We start from the raw sequence: 19276 nt of genomic DNA, 5'->3' as shown, positions 1-19276 counted from the left end.
CGCAAGTTTCATCCATCATGATTATTTGATTCTTAGATCAGATATACATATGGAAGAGATTTGTCAATATATTTTATGTCACGTTGACTTGATTTTTAAATTAGTAAAATACAATTTAAGATAACGTGTAAGATTTAACCAAGCTATAATGATCCTAATAAAATCCAAATTATGAGGGCATAAATTGAATTAAACTCACACATCCTATGGCCTTTCATGCCAAAACATGATATATATATTTTTTAAAAGTGTCAACATTGAACTAGTGGTATGATGAATTTGAATCTCTAACTAGTTGATCAAAGATGTAATTATACTCAAATTGACAATTAAGAGGCTCAAATACCAAGCATAATCATAACATATACTCTAAGATAACACATTTACGATATTAAATATCTCATTAAATCTAACAAAAACAACGCCAAATTACACAATTACAAGACAATATAATTGAAAAACTTTTGTTTTTTGTTTTTGTTTTTATTTGGTTTCTCACTTGAATCCCCTTTGAAGCCTCAAAGCAGAAAGCACAGAAAGAGCGAGAAACGACGTCGCTCCAAGCAAGGAAAGGAGAAGAGAGGCAGCTCCTTGGCCACAGAATCTTCCAAACACATTGCAAATTTTGTTCCAATTAAGATGTGAATTCCCTTGCCGGCCAATGGCGCCAACGGCAGCGGCAGCTCCGAAGCCGGAGAACAGCAGCGCCACCGTCAGAATATCCATCACGATTATCGCCGATCTTATGAAGCCTCTGCTTTTGCCCTTGTTTAATGCTGAAAGTACCAGCGAGAAGGCTGCATATGAACATGCTATTCCGTTTGCTACTACAAAATACCTAATTAAACCAGATGAAAACAATTAATTTTATCTCAGGACGATTTAGTCTTTATAGTACACATAAATCCGATTTTCAACGGTTTATCAAATCTACACGTGTAAGAAATTTCATTAAATATTTTTTTTATATGTGAAGGTTTTTTTTTTTTTTTTTTTTTACAGCGTCAATTACTATAGAACTAAACTCACTTTAGTTGGTTCTTACATATAGCTTGATAAACTCTTCCAAGAGTCAAATTTGTTTATAAGTTAAAAATTTTAGTACTAACATAAGTTTCGGTTTTCATTAAAAAAAAAAGACTAAAAAAATGTTGAAAATCACGAATTTTCATATAAGTAACAATTTAGTCAAATTCGACAATTTAATCTATATACTTCTAATTTTATAACAATATAGTCTTGAACTTTATTATGTAACAATCTAGTCCCTGAACTTTAAAATTTATAACGATTCAGTCTCTGTTGTAGACCTAAAGTTTAAAGAGATTTCATGTATAAATGAATATTAAACTAATTAAAGAATTGATATTTTTATAAAATATAAAGTTTATATCATAAAGTATTAAAAATTAACATCTAATTTTGATAAATTCTAGGAAATAAATTATTAGTGTAAAGAATATAAACACTAAATTGTTATATATTAAAGATCAACAATTAAATTATTATAAAATTATAAAATTTAGGGACTAAATTCTTATAAAATTGAAAATATATGAACTAGCGTTAGAAATTAAAGCTAAGAAAACTTACACAAAAGCGGATAAATAATGCCACCGTGCAGTAACCGGAACGTGGAGCGGCGGCAACGCGTCGGCGAGTTGAAGCGGCACCGTTTTCGTCTGTTTATCGACGCCGATAACCACAGCAGCAGCCAAAGTTAGAATCATCGCCACAAACCTCACAATGAGATCGCAAAACCTAGCCGTTGTCGTCTCCGACCGCGATCCGTCCGGTACGCCGAATCCGGCCTTTCTCGGGCCGTCCATGGACAGTTCCTTCGAGAGAGAGGAGAAATAGGAGTTGAAAATTGGAGAATGCGAGGGGAAACCAAAACCATATTCATAGGGGAAGGATTTAAGGAAGGTGTTGAAATTAGGGGTTGGAATTGGGATGCGTTGGAAGCCATTGAAGATGCCACATAGTGCAGAAAAAAGGAAATGGAAACGTGAGAGAGGATCAGAGGAAGTACTTAATCTGCGTTGTCTGGTTCTGAGTTTGGATTGCTGCCAAATTTGCAGAGCGTTTGAAATTTGAAGGTTTTATACGCCATTGTTGACTGGTCAGTTAATAAACCCAAACCCTACTTTATGGCGAACGCTTTCTTTTTCTCGACATTCGAGAAATTGGTTTTGACCCTTTTTGGGGTTAAATTACTACTTTGCCCTTCAGCTTTTAAATTGAGCCAAAGAGGGTGTCTAAGCCAAACATGCAATTTAGAAGTGAGGAAATTTTGGGATGCAAATTTCTCGATAAATATGCAAAATATATAAAGAAGAGAAATTATAGTTCATTGATAAATGTGCAAACTTCAAACCTTAAGCCATGAGGTTGATAGTATGAATACTATGCCAGTTGAGATACGCTCTTGTTGACAATCTTCCAGTGTTACTCACAATTAAATCACAACTTTAATTAATCGATTTAAAGGTTTGTATCGACTTTAAAGTTTGTATCTCTTTAGTTTCAAAATCTTCAAAATTGAAAAGTTAGTTCCTTAGACTCTATATGGTAGTCTTTTTTTTATTTTTTTTTTATTTTTTTTTTAAGTTTTAGAAAATTTAGTTTATAAATACTACTCGTAACTATGATTTTCTTTATCATGTAGTTGCTTTTTGTCCGTGGTTTCAAAAACCAAACTCAAGTTTTAAATTTTGAAGAAAAAAATCAAAACTTTTTTTTTTGTTTGGAGAGTTTAGAACTCACATGTTTGTTTAGAAAGGATGAAAATCCTTCTATAGTTTTGGTGTGAAAATTAGCACAAGTTTCAAAAATAAAAAAATTAAGTCCTCGTTTGGTAACCATTTCGTTTTTTATTTTTGATTTTTGAAAATGAAGTCTATTTCCTCCTATTTTTTACAATGATTTGCATCTTTCTTGAGTACAATATTTGAATTCTTAGTCAAATTTCAAAAAAAAAAAAAAAAAAAAAATTTAAAGCTATTTTATTTAGTTTTCAAATTTTAGCTTGATTTTTTAAAATATTGGTAAAAAGTAGATAATAAAAGAAGAAATTTGAAAGTGAAATAGTTTCTATAAGCTTAATTTTCAAAAACAAAAAATAAAAAACCAAAAGGTTACCAAATGAGACTTAAAAGTTTATCAAATGGAGTCTTAACTTTTGAAATTTATAAAATTCATGGACCTACTTAACACATAAGTGGAAGTTTAAGATTTTAATAGATATAAAATTCATATAAATTAATATTTATAATTTTTGAATTTATCATGGACTTATCGGACATAAAGTTAAAAGTTTAGAAACCTGTTAGACATAACTAAAAGTTCATGGATCAAATAAACACAGATATCAAAGTTTATAGATGAAACTTGTAATTTAACCATACCTTTTTTGATTTAATATACAAATGTGCAGTATAAGAATTTTTAAACCTCAAACCTCGAAAGAATAAATATTTCAATTATCATTGGACTTATGATAACGCCTAAAATATATTATCTTATTCAACTGATATCATTATGCTATTTAATGTGTTAAATTGATTATTTTATAGTTATTGAGTAATTTGGAGGTAAAATAAAACGAAAGAAAGCTAAAACATATCAATTCAAAGCTCTAATGAAGCAACCAGGTCGAAGGGGTGTAAAAAGACCAAAATGTCCTTGAAGGATGGGCAGTGCTGAAAGTTAGAATTGGCACATTGGAATGGCATCGCGACACCGTTGCGCGACTATAGAAATGGCCGTTCGTAGTTAGGACATAACTTTTGAACAGAGTGGCCGTTTTGGGTGAATGGCCATCCGTTTTNTCCTCTATCCATCTACCACATTATTTTTAAGTTTTTCTTTGAATACTTCTCTGTACTTGAGTTGAAAGATGGCAGGCTTTAGCTTCCTCATCTCAATAGGAAGGTAAGGATCACTAATGCCTAGTTTTAGAGTTTTCCAATTGTAAACTTGTGAGACTTGTTCCAAATTTTGAATATTTCGATATTGTTTTTGGATACTCAACTTGCATTATATTTATGATTATTGTTTCTTTGAGATTGTCAGACAAACTAGTCAAAGTTGCATGATCTATTACTATAGGTTAAGTCTTAATTCATAATCGTTGAGATTCTTAATCACATGATAGCAAAGTTAAGTTAAATTTGTGAAATTGTTTGACGTCCATTCAATTAGTATTTTTTAAATTTAACTTAGCTGAATATCGTATTATTTGACTTGTGAGGAATTACCTGCCTATTACGCATCTTGGCTTAATCCATAGAACTTAGTGTGGTTGATTAATTTGTTTAGGATGCATTACATCTAAATGTATTGATTGATTATGTGTTTTAAACTTTCATCTAGTATTACTAAGTGTGTTGGCTAAGCATAGGCAATAATAGAAGTATATTTGCATGTGTTCGATGATCAAATACACACTCGAGGATATATCTAAATGACTAAAATCTAGGATAGACTGCTTTTACTTTTCTTGCACTTTACCTTTCGTATTTTATTTTTCCATACTTGCTTTTCAATCACACCAACCTCTCCCCCACCCAATTTGTCACTTTAACTAAAGAATTGACTTTTCGAAACTAATATTTGTATTTTCTATAGATCGGCCCAGTCTTGTTACTGATATTATTCAGTAATATTGGTTGCATAGACAGATAATTATAAATATTATTTGGAACCCACGACAAGATCTTGCTCTCAACTATGTTCATGTAAATACCTTAACCCAAAGATGTGTTTAATCAGTTCTGCATTTTGAATTTTTTTCTAATATCTGGACTTATTAGAAGAATATTGACGTTTAAAAAAAATTAGCAAAAACAAGTGCTTATGAAACAATTTAAGAAAAAACATGCTTCTTTTTTTGGGAAATTGTAATGTGAGCAAAAAGGTATTTGCAAATATAGCAATAGTTTTCTAAAAGTGTCAATATATTAAAAAAATATAAATCGAATTCCCAGTTTTTTCATTTTTACAATTTTACCCCATTTATGTATCAGTAGGTGTATCTTATATACTTTATATTTTGGTATATCAGTCAACTGATTTACATTATATTTGGTATATCAATCAATCAATAAACTTTATTTAAAGAACAACCTTTATACAAGTGATATAGCATGACTTTAATTGTGTTATGGTCAACGTTGTTTGTTTGACTCTAATAAATATGATTATTTTTTTAATCTTTTCTCTTGTTGAAAAGTTTAGAATACCCCAAAGCGGAAGCAATTGACTGTTGTTGTGTCCTGATTTCATTTTACAGAACACAACATTTAGAGTGACGTAAACCAAGATAAACTAAAATTAGTTAAGCATGTATTTATATTGTGATTTATAGAGAGGAGAAAGGACCGAGAGACTAACCCTTGAAGAATCAATATCTTCACGTTTCCACTCCAACAACACGAATAGTCTACTAGTTCTCTCGATCTCTCAAACTCGAACAGAACTCTATAGCACGAGCAACACTTATCCAAAATGAACACCACCACAAATCTTCTTTGTTATTCTCAAGGATGAGAATTAATAGAGCAGTGTGCACTTCTATTTCTTAATTTTGGTGAAGGGAGAATAATTCTTTGAGATAGGTTTAGAGAAATTCACAGAGATCAAAATGGCTGAAAACTGATGAAAATGTTAGTTATATCTATGTGTTACCACGTATGAGAGGTTAAATGGGTTGAGGGAGTTACTCCCTCCTCTTTTCTTAATTTAAAAGAAAACTCAAAACTCAAAATTTTGAATTATATATATATAGTATTAAATTGTATGTTATATCAAAATATAAGTTATGGTGTATTATTCTCTCATATAACCTATAGTATTAATATTAATCATATTCATATTAATTTTAACCTATAGTTTTTTATATGAATCATATTCATATAAATAATATTTGAATCAATTAAAATATTTATTTTTCTCATTAAAACTTTATATTATAATGTATCATATACATTATATACATTATATCTTATAGAATTAATTCCCTTTAATTAATTTGAACAATTCAAATTAATCTAAAATTAATTTGATTTTCATTAATTCTTATTGAGCTAGAAAAGGGACCTTATGGACCTATAGATTATAGCTCCAATGATACTTGATTAATTAATTAAACTCTTTAATTAAATTAATCAACCCTTATTAACTGTCAGTCACTCTACTAAAGACTGACAACTACACTATTTGTACTATAGATATATTTCTATGTCCATTGGATATAACCAATCAACAATGTGTTGGTTCTTCACAAAATGCTCATAAGTATAATTGGGTCAAAATTATCGTTTTACCGCTCATCTAACTCCTTACGTACCACTGATTCCTTTAATGAACAAATAGTTATTGTCCAATTATAACCGAACCCCTCTTGAGCCAGGAGAGGGTGTGACGCCACATTGTTCAAGCCCCGAAATCAACCTTTAAGGGAGAAATCTATCTACTTACCTTAAAAATAGGGAAGAAGTAAATTTCTTCTTGTGTAGTTGTGCTTCCAGCTCCTCAATCAGACAAATCCTCAAAATAGTATATTGATCGACAAATTTGACCACTCTCACCCATACAAATCAAAGACTCGCCTTCATAGGTAGGATTTCACAACTTACTTAGGATTCAAGTCAAGTCATCTATGGTCATCTTGTTGAAATGTAAGTCTCTTCTAGCAACGGTGTTATAAAGAAGACTATTCCTTTTTTGGTCTGTTTTCTATGAACTCTTTATATAGGATACCCCCATTCACTTGTCTCCACATGAATGATTAGGATCAGATCGTTTGTAGCACTCTACAACAATTGTAACAATTACAAAGCGAGTCTGGTCACCAAGATAAGGTACCCAACCATATCTATCTACTACAGACCGCTCAGGTTATCACTTAAACATGATCCACCTATATGTCTCCACATACATGTTTAAATTACATTTGATAACCTTGGATTTTAGTTTATTGGTTTTTTTTGGTTAATGCAACTAAATGTAAAATGAAATACAACTTATTTTATTATATAAATAATAAGTTTGTACAAGTACAATTACAAAATAGAAGACCACGAGATTTAGGACATTAACCCCAAAAATCTCCCACTTGTCCTAAAGCTAGTGGAGTATACGAATACAAAGTAAAATTACAAGGTACAGTACACACACACACACACAAAAAAAAAAAAAAAAGAAACTAGGGCATACATTATGCGCCTAGTAAAATCTCCCACTTACCTTAAACTAGATGAGACATGTCTCGTAGACCCAAAATATCCAGGTAATCCTCAAACACTTTTCCGTAAGAGCCTTTGTAAATGGATAAGCAATATTGTGCTTCGAAGTGATCTTCATGACGATCATGTCTCCTTGATGCACAATCTATCGTATAAAATGATACTTGCACTCTATGTGTTTTCCACGCTTGTGGCTCTAGGCTCCCTAAAACTCGCCAAAATACCACTATTATCACAATAAGGGTGATAGGCTTTGACATATCTGGAACAACTTTTAGATCAGTAAAAAATTTCCTAAGCCATACAACCTTCTTGGTAGCTTTACAAGTTGCTACATATTTTGTCTCAATGGTAGAGTCAGCTATGCAACCTTACTTAGTACTCCTCTAGACTACAACTCTTCCATTAAGAGTGAACATTGATCCTGAAGTGGAGTTCCAAGAATCCCTATGAGTTTGAAAATCAGAGTCAGTGTATCCTTTAAGGATTAAATCCTTAGATCCATACACAAACATGTAGTTCCTCGTTCTCCTAAGATACTTCTGGATGGTTTTAATTGCTGTCAAGTCCTCTAATTCTGGATTAAACTGATATCTACTGACTATCCCTACTACATAGCAAATGTCTGAGTACATAACATTGCATACATTAGGTTGCCAACATGCGATGTATAGGGGATCTGTCTCATTTTCTCAACTTCTTGTGTAACACCCCGATTTTTTTTATTATTAATGTAATTTTAGTAATTTTTATTATATGAGGGAATTTTTGAAATTTTGGACTTTAAGTGTAATTGCGGAAATTTAATTATTGATGTTGAAAATTATTCAATTTGAGAATTAATGGCAGAAATTAATTTCATTTTAGAAAGGAAAGGAAGTTAATAAAATAAAATAAAATAAGGAAAAGAATAAAATATAATTTTATTCTATTTCCTTTTAAGTTATTATTATTATTATTATTTTTTTATAAAACAAAATCCATTTTCTTCTTCTTCCTCACGCATGCCCCCCTCAACTTTCTGCATCGTCCAACCCTAGAGTTTGGCGCTGTCAACCGCTCGTCCCACTCACATCCAGTCGTTGTTGAAGCCGCACCGACCTTCACGTGTGAACGAGCCGAGCGATGCTACGACTTCCAACTGAAGCCACGCCTTCTTGCATTTCCGTTCGTGAGTGCTAGCCCAAGCCACCGTCCTCCGTTCACTGCTGCATCGCCCAGTCGAGGGCGTCGTCTCGTCTGTCAGCCGGGCGTTAGATCCGTCAATCGCGGGTTCTGCTTCCACTGACCAGATCTGCTTCATCTCACCAGATCCAGCTGCGCATCCGCCGCCCCAGCCGCACCACTACCGGTCGCCGTTGTCCCTGCCGCATCGGGTCCGTTTTGTCTTTGTCGGAATCTTGGATTAAGGGTAAGTGTAAGTTATTTTGATTGGATTTCTTGAGGATTTTGAACAGTCACTAGAGTTTGGACTTGATTTGTTGGTACTCGTCATATTTTGGATGTTATGGCAAAATTTTAGGTTATTGAAGTTGTCGTCTAGCCAATTAAAGGTGTAGTCGACGAATCTTGGTGAAGGGTAAGGCTCTAAACTCATATGGGTTGTTAAGCATGTTGTATGTTTATGAATTACTCGATTTATGTTTGACTGAACCATGGACTGCGGCCTAAAATAATTTGCCATGATGTTTGGGTGTTAGGTTTGGATCTTGAGGTTTCCTGGTGTCTTTGTTTTGAGTGATTTAAGTTTGAACCTGTGGGTTTTCGGTAAGTTGTTGAGAAGCTTTTGGTTTAGGATTGGTGATTTTGAAACTGTGCTTAGAGATTGAAATTTCGTATTTGCTTGTTTGTTACTTTGGTTTGATTCAAGGTTTCGTTGGGCAAGGAAGAGGTTGAGCTTGCTAGTTTCTAGAGTTGTGATTAGAGGGAAGTAATCTTATTACTGGAACTGCCCACGAGCCAGACACTAGATATATGCTAGCATGGTAGATGAATATTATGACAGAATGATAGCATGATAGACAGATAGTATAGTATGACCGATGTATGTTCTTGTATGAGGATCTAAAAGATTTATTTGTGCACGTAGATACTTGCATGCTAGCATGATATGATACTTGATTCCATAAGGTTGTATTTGATATGAGGATATTGAGGCATATATGTATGTTGTAGAGTCATGATGTTGAGGCGTATATGTATGTTATAGAACCATGTTGTGATACTTGTGATGTTGAGAATGTGATAATGTCTTTACTGATTAGTTAGATGCCCACTAGAGATTGTGTTTCCTTCAGGATTCACCAGAGATTGTGTTTCCTTTGGGATTCACCAGAGGTTGTGTTTCCTTTGGGATTCACCAGAGGTTGTGTTTCCTTTGGGATTCACCAGAGATTGTGTTTCCTTTGGGATTCACAAGGGGTTGTGTTTCCTTTGGGATTCACCAGGGGTTGTGTTTCCTTCGGGATTCACCAGGGGTTGTGTTTCCTTCGAGATTTACCAGGGGTTGTGTTTCCTCCGGGATTCACCATAGGTTGATTCAGGTTGAAAATGCAAAATTCGAACAACAAGATAAATATGATTTACTTGTTATCGAAGCGTGTTTAGTGGAAAACGATAAAACCTAGATAATTGATTCAGGTGTCGCTAATCATGTTTTTACTCTCTCATAGGAAACAAGTTCCTGGAGACAGTTGATAGAGGGTGAAATAATCTTTAAGGTAGGGACCGGGGAGGTTGTTTCAGCTAAAGCAGTGGGAGATATGAAGTTATTTATAGGAGATAAGTACATTTATTAGGGACCGGGGAGGTTGTTTCAGCTAAAGCAGTGGGAGATATGAAGTTATTTATAGGAGATAAGTACGTTTATTTAAAAAATGTGTATTACATTCCTTCTATGAAAAGGAATCTAATATCTATCTCTTGTTTGCTAGAACATAGTTATAAAGTTTATTTCGAAAATGATGAAGTGTTCATCAATACTAGAAGTAAACAAATTTGTTCTGCAAAATTAGAAAATAACTTGTATATGTTAAAATTGACTAAGGTTAAAGCCGTATTGAACATAGAGATGTTTAAAACTGTCGAGACTCATAAGAAAAGGAAAATTTCTCCAAATTCCTATATTTAGCACTTGAGACTGAGTCACATAAATCTCAAGAGGATTGGGAGAATGGTTAAGAATGGTCATCTAAATAAGTTAGAAGATAGTTCATTACCACCTTGTGAATCTTGTCTCGAGGGTAAAATGACAAAAAGATCTTTTTCTGGAAAAGGTTTAAGAGCCAAAGAATCCTTAGAACTGATACACTCAGACCTTTGTGGCCCTCTAAATGTTAGAGCTAGAGGAGGGTATGAATATTTCATCAGCTTTATAGATGATTATTCTAGGTATGGGCATATTTACCTAATGCACCAAAAGTTTGAAACATTTGAAAAGTTCAAAGAGTATAAGGTTGAGATTGAAAACTAATTAGGTAAAAAGATTAAAACACTTCGATTAGATCGAGGTGGTGAGTATATGGACTTAGAGTTCCAGAAATATTTGATAGCACATGGAATCTAGTCTCAACTCACAGTCCCTGGCACACCTCAGCAAAACGGTGTGCAGAAAGGAGAAACAGAATTTTGTTGGACATGGTTTGTTCCATGATGAGTTATGCTCAGTTACCAAATTCTTTTTGGGGATATGCACTTGAAACTGCAGTATATATTTTGTATATAGTTCCTTCGAAAAGTGTTTCTAAAATGCCTTACGAGCTCTGGAGAGGACGTAAAGTAAATTTTCGTCACTTCAAAATTTGGGGTTTCCCAACACATGTATTGGTGCAAAATCCTAAAATGTTGGAATGTCGTTTAAAAGTATGCCTATTTGTAGGCTACCCAAAAGAAACGAAAGGTGGTTTCTTTTACGATCCTTAGGAAGACAAGGTATTTGTATCGACAAATGCAACCTTCCTAGAGGAAGACCATATGAAAAATCATCAACCTCGCAGTAAGCTAGTAATAGAGGAAATGTCTAGAAAAATGACAAATGTATCAACAAGAGTTGTTGATAGAGCAGGTCCATCAACAAGAGTTGTCGATAGAGCAGGTCCATCAACAAGAGTTGTTGATTAAACAGGCACTTCACATCCTTCTCAAGAGTTGAGAATGCCTCGTCGTAGTGGGAGGGTTGTGCAACAGCCTGACTGGTACATGGGTTTGACTGAAGCTCAAGTCATCATACCAGATGATGGCGTAAAAGATCCATTGTTTTTCAGCCAAGCAATGAATGATGTGGATAAAGACCAATGGATTAAAGCTATGAACTTTGAAATGGAATCTATGTATTTCAATTCTGTCTGGGATCTTGTAGCTTAACCTGAAGAGGTAAAATCCATCGGTTGAAAATGGATCTACAAGAGAAAACAAGACTAAGCTGGTAAGGTACAAATCTACAAAGCAAGACTTGTGGCAAAAGGGTTTACCTAAAGAAAGGGAGTAGACTATGATGAAACTTTCTCTCTAGTTGCCATGATAAAGTCAATTAGGATACTCTTATCTATAGCCATATTTTATGATTATGAAATATGGAAAATGGATGTCAAGAAAACTTTTCTGAATGGCTATCTTGAAGAGAGTATTTATATGTCTCAACTAGAAGAGTTTATTCAACAGGATCAAGAGTAAAAGGTTTGCAAACTTAATCGATGCATTTATGAGTTGAAACAAGCATCTAGATCCTAGAATATGAGATTTGACACTGCAATTAAATCTTATGGCTTTGAACAAAATGTTGACAAACCCTGTGTATACAAGAAAATGGTTAAGAAAATTTTCGCTTTTCTGGTGTTGTATGTTGATGATATTCTACTTATAGGGAATGAAGTAGAATTTCTAGCTGACGTTAAGAGATGGCTGGTTTTGCAATTTCAAATGAAAGATTTGGGAGAAGCACAATATGTTCTTGGGATCCAAATAGTTCGGAATCGCAAGAACAAAACATTAGCATTATCTCAAGCATCTTATATAGACAAGATGTTGTCTAGGTATCAAATGCAAAATTCCAAGAAAGGATTGTTACCTTTCAGACATGGAATTCACCTGTCTAAGGAACAAAGTCCTAAGACACCTTAAGAGGCTGAGGATATGAATCAAATTCCATGTGCATCAGCAGTAGGGAGTTTAATGTATGCAATATTGTGAACTCATCTCGATATATGCTATACTGTAGGAATAGTCAGCAGATTTCAGTCCAATTCTGGATATGATCATTGGATTGCTGTTAAGAACATTCTCAAGTATCTTCGAAGAATGAGAGATTATATGCTTGTGTATGGTGCTAAAGATCTGATCTTTACTGGATACACCGATTCAGACTTCCAAATCAATATTGATTCTAGGAAATCAACTTCGGGGTCAGTATTCACTCTAAATGGAGGAGTAGTTGTATGGAGAAACATCAAACAGAGTTGTATTGCTAACTCCACGATGGAAGCTGAGTATGTAGCTACAAGTGAATAAGCAAAAGAAGTAGTATGCCTTAGAAAGTTCTTGACTGACCTGGAAGTAGTTCTTAATATGCAGCTGCCTGTCACTCTTTATTGTGACAACAGTGAAGCAGTTGCAAATTCAAAGGAATCAGAAGCCATAAAAGAGGAAAGCATATCGAGTGGAAGTACCATCTCATCAGGGAGATTGTACATAGAAGAGACGTAATTGTCACACAGATAGCTTCACAAGACAACTTAGTTGATCCATTTGCAAAGGCCCTCTCGGCTAAAATATTTGAGGGTCACCTAGTAGGACTAGGTCTACGAGATTTTCATCACTAGGGCAAGTGGGAGAATTTATGGGTATTAAAATGCCTAGTTTATTATATTTGAACGTTTTGTTCTCTCCATGTAAGCTCAACATTGTATATATTTTTATATATTGATCCATTGGAGCTTTAGTCTAAGTGGGAGTATTGTTGGATTTTATGTCCTAAAATTCGCAGTTTGTAAAAAGATAAACATTTTCTATAGTCAATAAAGTTATTATTGATTTTATAAATTATATACATAAAAGTCTAAATCCAATAAACTAAGACCCAAGACTATTATATGAGTACTTAAACTTTATGTGGAGACATAAAAGTGGACCAGGTTCGAGTAAATAGTTAAAATGATCTATAATATATGAATAAGGTTGGTGCCTTATTCTAGTAACACTATAGGATGCGTCCTACTCTGTAGTTATTACAAAGAGTTGTAAAGTGCTACAAACGAAGTGATCCTAATTCATACATGTTATGACATGAGGAGTGTGGGCATCCTATGCAATGAGTTTGCATAAGATCGAACCAAGAAATAAGTCACTCTTACTTTATAACGCTGTTTACTGTATAAGACTGACTATTTTACTTAAATGACCTAAACAACTCGATCTTAACTCTGAGCTAACTATTTTACTTAAATCATCCTTAGATTTGCATAAGTGAAGGTTGGCTCAACAGCACCGGCTCAATAAGCCACCCATTTCAAAGGTAAGACCTAATAGATAGCTGGAGACATATGATGCAAGATGGAATTCATGCCTACCCGATTTAGGGATAGGAGAAAGTTTGTTCTCTCAAGTAATGAATTCAGGTCTTGAATAAGGAGCCCTACCCTCTCACTGGGCTGAGAGAGTTTTGGTTTAGTAATTGGATCACAAACCAGTTGTTCATTAGAGGATCAGTAGGAACTTGAGAAGCAAGATATAATCTCGGGGGTAAAACAGATATTTGACCCAACCGTTATTACGAACAACTTGTGAAGGGCCGAATTACTAATTATGGTTAAATCATGTGCACATAATATATCTATAGTGAGGGGAGTACAACTATGGACTTTAGTGGAGTGACCCATTAGTTAACGAATGGGGGTTAATTTTGTGTAATGAGTTTAGCCAATTAATTTCACATTGGGAGCCCATGATCTATCGATCCGCGAGGTCCCTCTATTAGCTCGTAAATGGATTAGCTTTAGAATAGCGTGATAAGTTAATTTGAAAAGTTCAAATTAGAATTAAGGGAATCAGTAATTATATGAGATATAAATACATGTTTAATTTTAAGAATTAAACGGAATAAGAGAATTAATATTTAAATATGATTTAAATATATGTGGTGGATTTGTGTAAAAATTAATTTAATATTTGATATTAAATTATTTAGAATTATTTAAATTATTTAAATAATTATTTGTTAATTTTATTAGAAAAATTAATTTACGGAACTAATTTTGTAAAATTAATAATATTTTGATTTTTGAAATCAAATTGAATTTTAAATCCAAAATTGAAAAAGATAAAAACACCAAATGGAAAAATGGTTTTTTCCATTAAAGCCTTCAACTTGTTCACATGAAATCCAGTCTCTTTGGTTTCAATAACTCCAAGCATTATCTTGAGGATCGTAGATGTAACCACCTCTTGTTCCTTTGAGGTAGCCTACAAATAGGCATAGGTTTGAATGAGGTTCAGATTTCTTAGGATTAGCCTCAAGCAGATATGCTAGGCAACCTCAAATTCTGAAATGACATAAACTTGACTATTCCATAATTCCAAAGGAGTTTCATAAAAACTATTGGATGGAGTACAGTTTAAAATATAAGCCGCAGTCTATACTCCCTAACCCTAAAACGAAATAAGGAAATGAGCGAGGTGTACTAGGTGCTGAGAATTGGGATACAATTCCATGTTCTATCAAATAGTCATGGAATTTTAAATCCATATACTCTTCACCTCGATTAGTTCGAAGTGTCTTGATTGTTTTACCTAATGTATTCTCAACTTCAATCTTGTACTTCTTGAACTTTTCAAAAGCTTCAGACTTGTGTTACATTAGGTAAGCATACTCATACTTAGAATAATCATTTATAAAAGAGACGAAATATTTAAATCCTCCTCTTGGCTCAACATTCATAGAACGACAAAGGTCCAAAAGTACAAATTCCAAGGGTTCTTTGGCTCTATGACTTTTTCCAGTAAAAGGTCTTTTAGTCATTTTTTCTTCAAGGCATGACTCACACACTGGTAAAATTTTTTCTTCTAACTCACTTAGTAGTCCATTTTTAACAAACCTCTCAATCCTATTGAGATTTATGTGACCTAATCTTAGGTGCCAAAGTTGGGCATTTTCTTTAGGAGATACTTTTTATCTTTTATTTTGAGTTACTGCAGTTTCGAACATTTAAGTATTAAAGAGGGCCCCAGATGCTAACGACCTTGGCACACAAAGATTACTTTCTAGGTTTGCTAGACAAATATATACACATTCTTATAAACAAACGCTTCATTCATAAGAAAATTGATAGAATAAGATTGTTCGAGCAAAGCTGTAACATAAATAAGGTTTCGTCTCATATCTGGAATCACGCATAGTCATCACACCAGTCCTGAGCTGCTGCTATGAACTAATTCCCTTAAAAGAAAAACAAACATGATTAGTGGTGCCTGATTCAATTATCTAGGTTTAATCATCTTCTCTACTAAGCAAGTTTCCAATACTAGAAAATCATATTTAACTTGTTTGGTTTTCCTCTTCTCCATCAGATACTTAAGACAATTCCTCTTCCAATGTCCCTTCTAGTTGCAATGGCAACAGATTCCCTTGGCAACCTTGGCTTTTCTGCCCCTCTGGACTGCAACAGGGTTAGCTTTCCCCTAACCTCCCTTCTTCTTCTTCCACTTTTTGGTGCCAGAAGAAAAAGGTACAAAACTCATTCCAGAGGTCAAACCTTTGTGGAACTTCTTTTTGGAAGTGAAAATATTTGCCTTTCCCTTCTGCTCTTTGACTTTCATCAATGACTGATAAGTTTGTAGCTCATTAAGAAGGGTAATCGGTTGTAGTCTAGCTTGTTTATGTCAACATTATTATGGAACTAGAGGACACTCTCAGCTAGAGTCCCAGGATGAAGCTAACTTGACTGGCTTCATCGATAACAGACTCATTCATCTCAACTATATTAAAGTGGACCATCATGTTCAGAACATGTTCTCGAACAGATGTCCCCTCTTTTACATGGGCATTAAAGATGAATTTAAGAGTGTCGTGTCGGAGTTGGATGGATGGTTGTCCAAACATTTCCTTCAAGGAATCCATGATCTCACGAGCTGTGACCATGGTTTTGTGCTTCTTGGCTAAGACCTCAGATAAGCTTGTCAAAATATACGCTTGGGCCTTTTCGTTTGCCTTGACCCATCTTTCATATGCCTCCTAAACATTTCAGGCTGTATTAGTGATACACACAAACAATACCCCGGCAACGATGCCAAAAACTTGATGTGAAACATGCAAGTGTACGCGGTCAAGTTATAATATTTTAAAGTGACGTGAAAGATTGAGTATCATCCTTAGGGATCAATAAATAGTTGCTACTTATCTATTTAGAATCGTATCAATTTTACCTAAGGAATTGGAAAAATAAAATTGGGTGATTTTTTATTTAAAGTGAGAAAACAAAATAACAAGAAAAACTGACTGCAAATTTCAAAATAAAAGAGCGTTTTAGGATGTTGATTTCATTACAAATTTTATTAGATGATATTTAGTTTAAATATGAATTATGCAAAACAATTTACCTAAATCTAGAAACTAAAGTCCAAATTATTATCTTACGAGAACAATTCTTTCTCATGCAACCTTAAATGATAACTAACATCGTGATATCAAATTAAGATTCATGGCATTGAACATTTAATCTAACATTCATTGATGGCCAATCAATATAAATTAAGAACAATAACATTAAAAGATAAAACGTTCTCCTGACCCGAGAGGAGTCTAATCATAGTTGGACTATGATCTATTATTCATTAGAGGGATCAGTGGTACTTAAGAAGTTATATGTAACTACATAGGCAAAACGACAATTTTGACCCAGTTGCACTTACGAACAATTTGTGAAGGGTCATCCCACTGTTGACTGGTTATATCCAATGGATATAGAAATATATCTGTAATATGAAGAGTGGAGCTGTCGGTCTTTAGTGGAGTGCTCGATAGTTATTGAGTGTTGAATAATTTAATTAAAGAGTATAATTAATTATTCAAGTATCATTGGAGCTTCAATCTACAGGTCCATGAGGTCCCCTCTGTAGGTCAACAGAGATTAAGTGAGAATCAATTTTAGATTAATTTGAATTGTTCAAATTAATTGAGGGAATTAATTATATGTGATATAATTAATTCTACTTAATTATATATGATATAATTACTATAATGTATTTGATACATTATTAGAGAGGAAATAAATATTTGAATTTGATTCAAATATTAATTATGTGAATTGGATTCATATAATTAAGTTTAATATAAATAGGATTTATATTAAATATCATGCATTGTTGAGAGAATGAAAATTATAGGTTATATTGTATTTGATACAATATTAAACTATAGGTTATGTATTATATTAGATATAACTTATAGTTTAATATATATTAAATGATAGGGTAATTATCGTATTTTTATATGTTAAATTATTTTAATTTATTTTGAAAATGGTTTTAGGAGGGAGTTGTAACTCCCTTCCCCTTATTTCTCTCTATTTTAGTGCTTGTGTGGAGGTATTGCTCAATAGACTTACAAAATTCCAAAAAGAGATAGAAGTTTTTCTCTGTAAAAACAGTTTTTCCTCTCAATCACTTCCTCTTTTCTAAAAACCTAAGATCCCACAACTCCTTAGTGATTCTCATTCCATTAGAGAATACAGAAGGCTCTTTTCGTGATGGTGACCATTTGGATTGAGTTTGTTCGTGACAGATCCAGAGAAAGGAAATATGTGAAGAAGGGTTCTTCAAAGGTAAGTTTTCTCTCACCCTAATTCTCTTATTTCCTTTTTATTTGCATGTTGTAAATTTATGATTATGCATAACATTTGTACTCTGTAATTTTGATTTTGTGGAAATAAATTTTGGATAAATCTCCACGCTTTCGCTCAAGGACCTCCAAAGGTTCCTTCAATTGGTATAAGAGCCAGGTTTTGATCCCTAATTTTTATTGTTCCAAATTTTAATTTTACAGAATCGGTGGGTAGAATTCTATATATGTTCATGTGATGAATGTTTGTGAATGTGAATGGTATGATTATTGGATGTTTTTGGGATTAGACTGTTTAGATTTATTGCTTTCAATTTACAAATTCGTTTGTAAGGGCCCATGGTTTGGGCATTATTGTTTGCGATCGAGTCTGTTATTTAAATGTTTGAGTCGCTCGTGCTGTTCCCAGTGCGTTTCGAAGGAAAAACAAAGCAACCTTACGATGAGGAAAACATCACTTGGTGTTTGCTAAGAGATCGCATAGCGTTACTGAGAGATAATGTAGCATTTGCTGAGAGATTGCCCAAGGTTTGCTGAGAGATCACATAGCATTTGCTAAAAGATCGCATAGCGTTTGCCAAGAGATTATGTAGCAATTACTAACAGATCACGTAGCTTTTACTAAGAGATCGTGTAGCATTTGCCGAGAGATCTCTTAGCGTCTGCTAAGAGATCTCCCAATGTTTGCTAAGAGATCTTTCAGCATTTTCTAAGAGATGGTTGCTAAGAGATCACTGCTGAGAGATCATTGGTAGGTGATTTGGTTCGAGGGGTTCAAGGCCCGATTCACTTGTTTCGAACCGGTTGACTATTATTTTGTAATAATTAATTTTTTAACTAAATTAATATAAGTGTTATATTAATTTAATTAATTGTTAAGGTATCCAATCTCGGTCCAATAATTATTTTTTTAATTATGCATTTGATATATGATTTATATTTATTATTATATGTCATAATATATGTCATATAGTAAAAATCCTACCATAGGTTATGCATTTAATTTCATGCATTATTTATATTATAAGTGTCATAATATATACAATTGTATGGTTTAATTAATATAGCATGCTCATGCATCATATAATATAAGTATTATATAATATGTTTGTATGCATTAATAACATTGCCATGCATCATTTATATTATAAATGTTATAGTATATAGTTTTGAGTATGTATGGATGAATGTTATTAATTAT

At 33.4% G+C, this 19276-nt stretch overlaps 1 protein-coding gene and 1 long non-coding RNA gene across 4 annotated transcripts; one reads left to right on the top strand and one right to left on the bottom strand.

Annotated features, from left to right (window-relative positions):
• Positions 1-343: 343 nt before the first annotated feature.
• LOC120068245 (CASP-like protein 1E1) lies at positions 344-2112 on the bottom strand. The gene is made up of 2 exons (XM_039019957.1): positions 1594-2112; positions 344-838 (listed from the first exon to the last, which is right to left on the bottom strand). The coding sequence occupies exons 1-2, from the start codon at positions 1827-1829 to the stop codon at positions 496-498; spliced, it is 579 nt and encodes a 192-aa protein (XP_038875885.1). The 5' UTR covers positions 1830-2112; the 3' UTR covers positions 344-495.
• A 6115-nt stretch (positions 2113-8227) lies between these two features.
• Positions 8228-18941, top strand: LOC120068333. Of its 3 annotated transcripts, none has more exons than XR_005479169.1 (3): positions 8228-8658; positions 8770-9014; positions 17969-18941. It is a non-coding gene; the product is annotated as an uncharacterized LOC120068333 (long non-coding RNA). The 3 variants fall into 3 exon arrangements; XR_005479170.1 differs by having other exon boundaries at positions 8770-8826; positions 17960-18939; XR_005479168.1 differs by having other exon boundaries at positions 8770-8826; positions 17969-18938.
• The last annotated feature ends 335 nt before the right edge of the window (positions 18942-19276 follow it).

The sequence above is a fragment of the Benincasa hispida genome, chromosome 12, assembly GCF_009727055.1.
Source record: "Benincasa hispida cultivar B227 chromosome 12, ASM972705v1, whole genome shotgun sequence".
Classification (NCBI taxonomy): Eukaryota; Viridiplantae; Streptophyta; class Magnoliopsida; order Cucurbitales; family Cucurbitaceae; genus Benincasa; species Benincasa hispida.
This window is presented reverse-complemented; position numbering and strand designations above follow the sequence as displayed.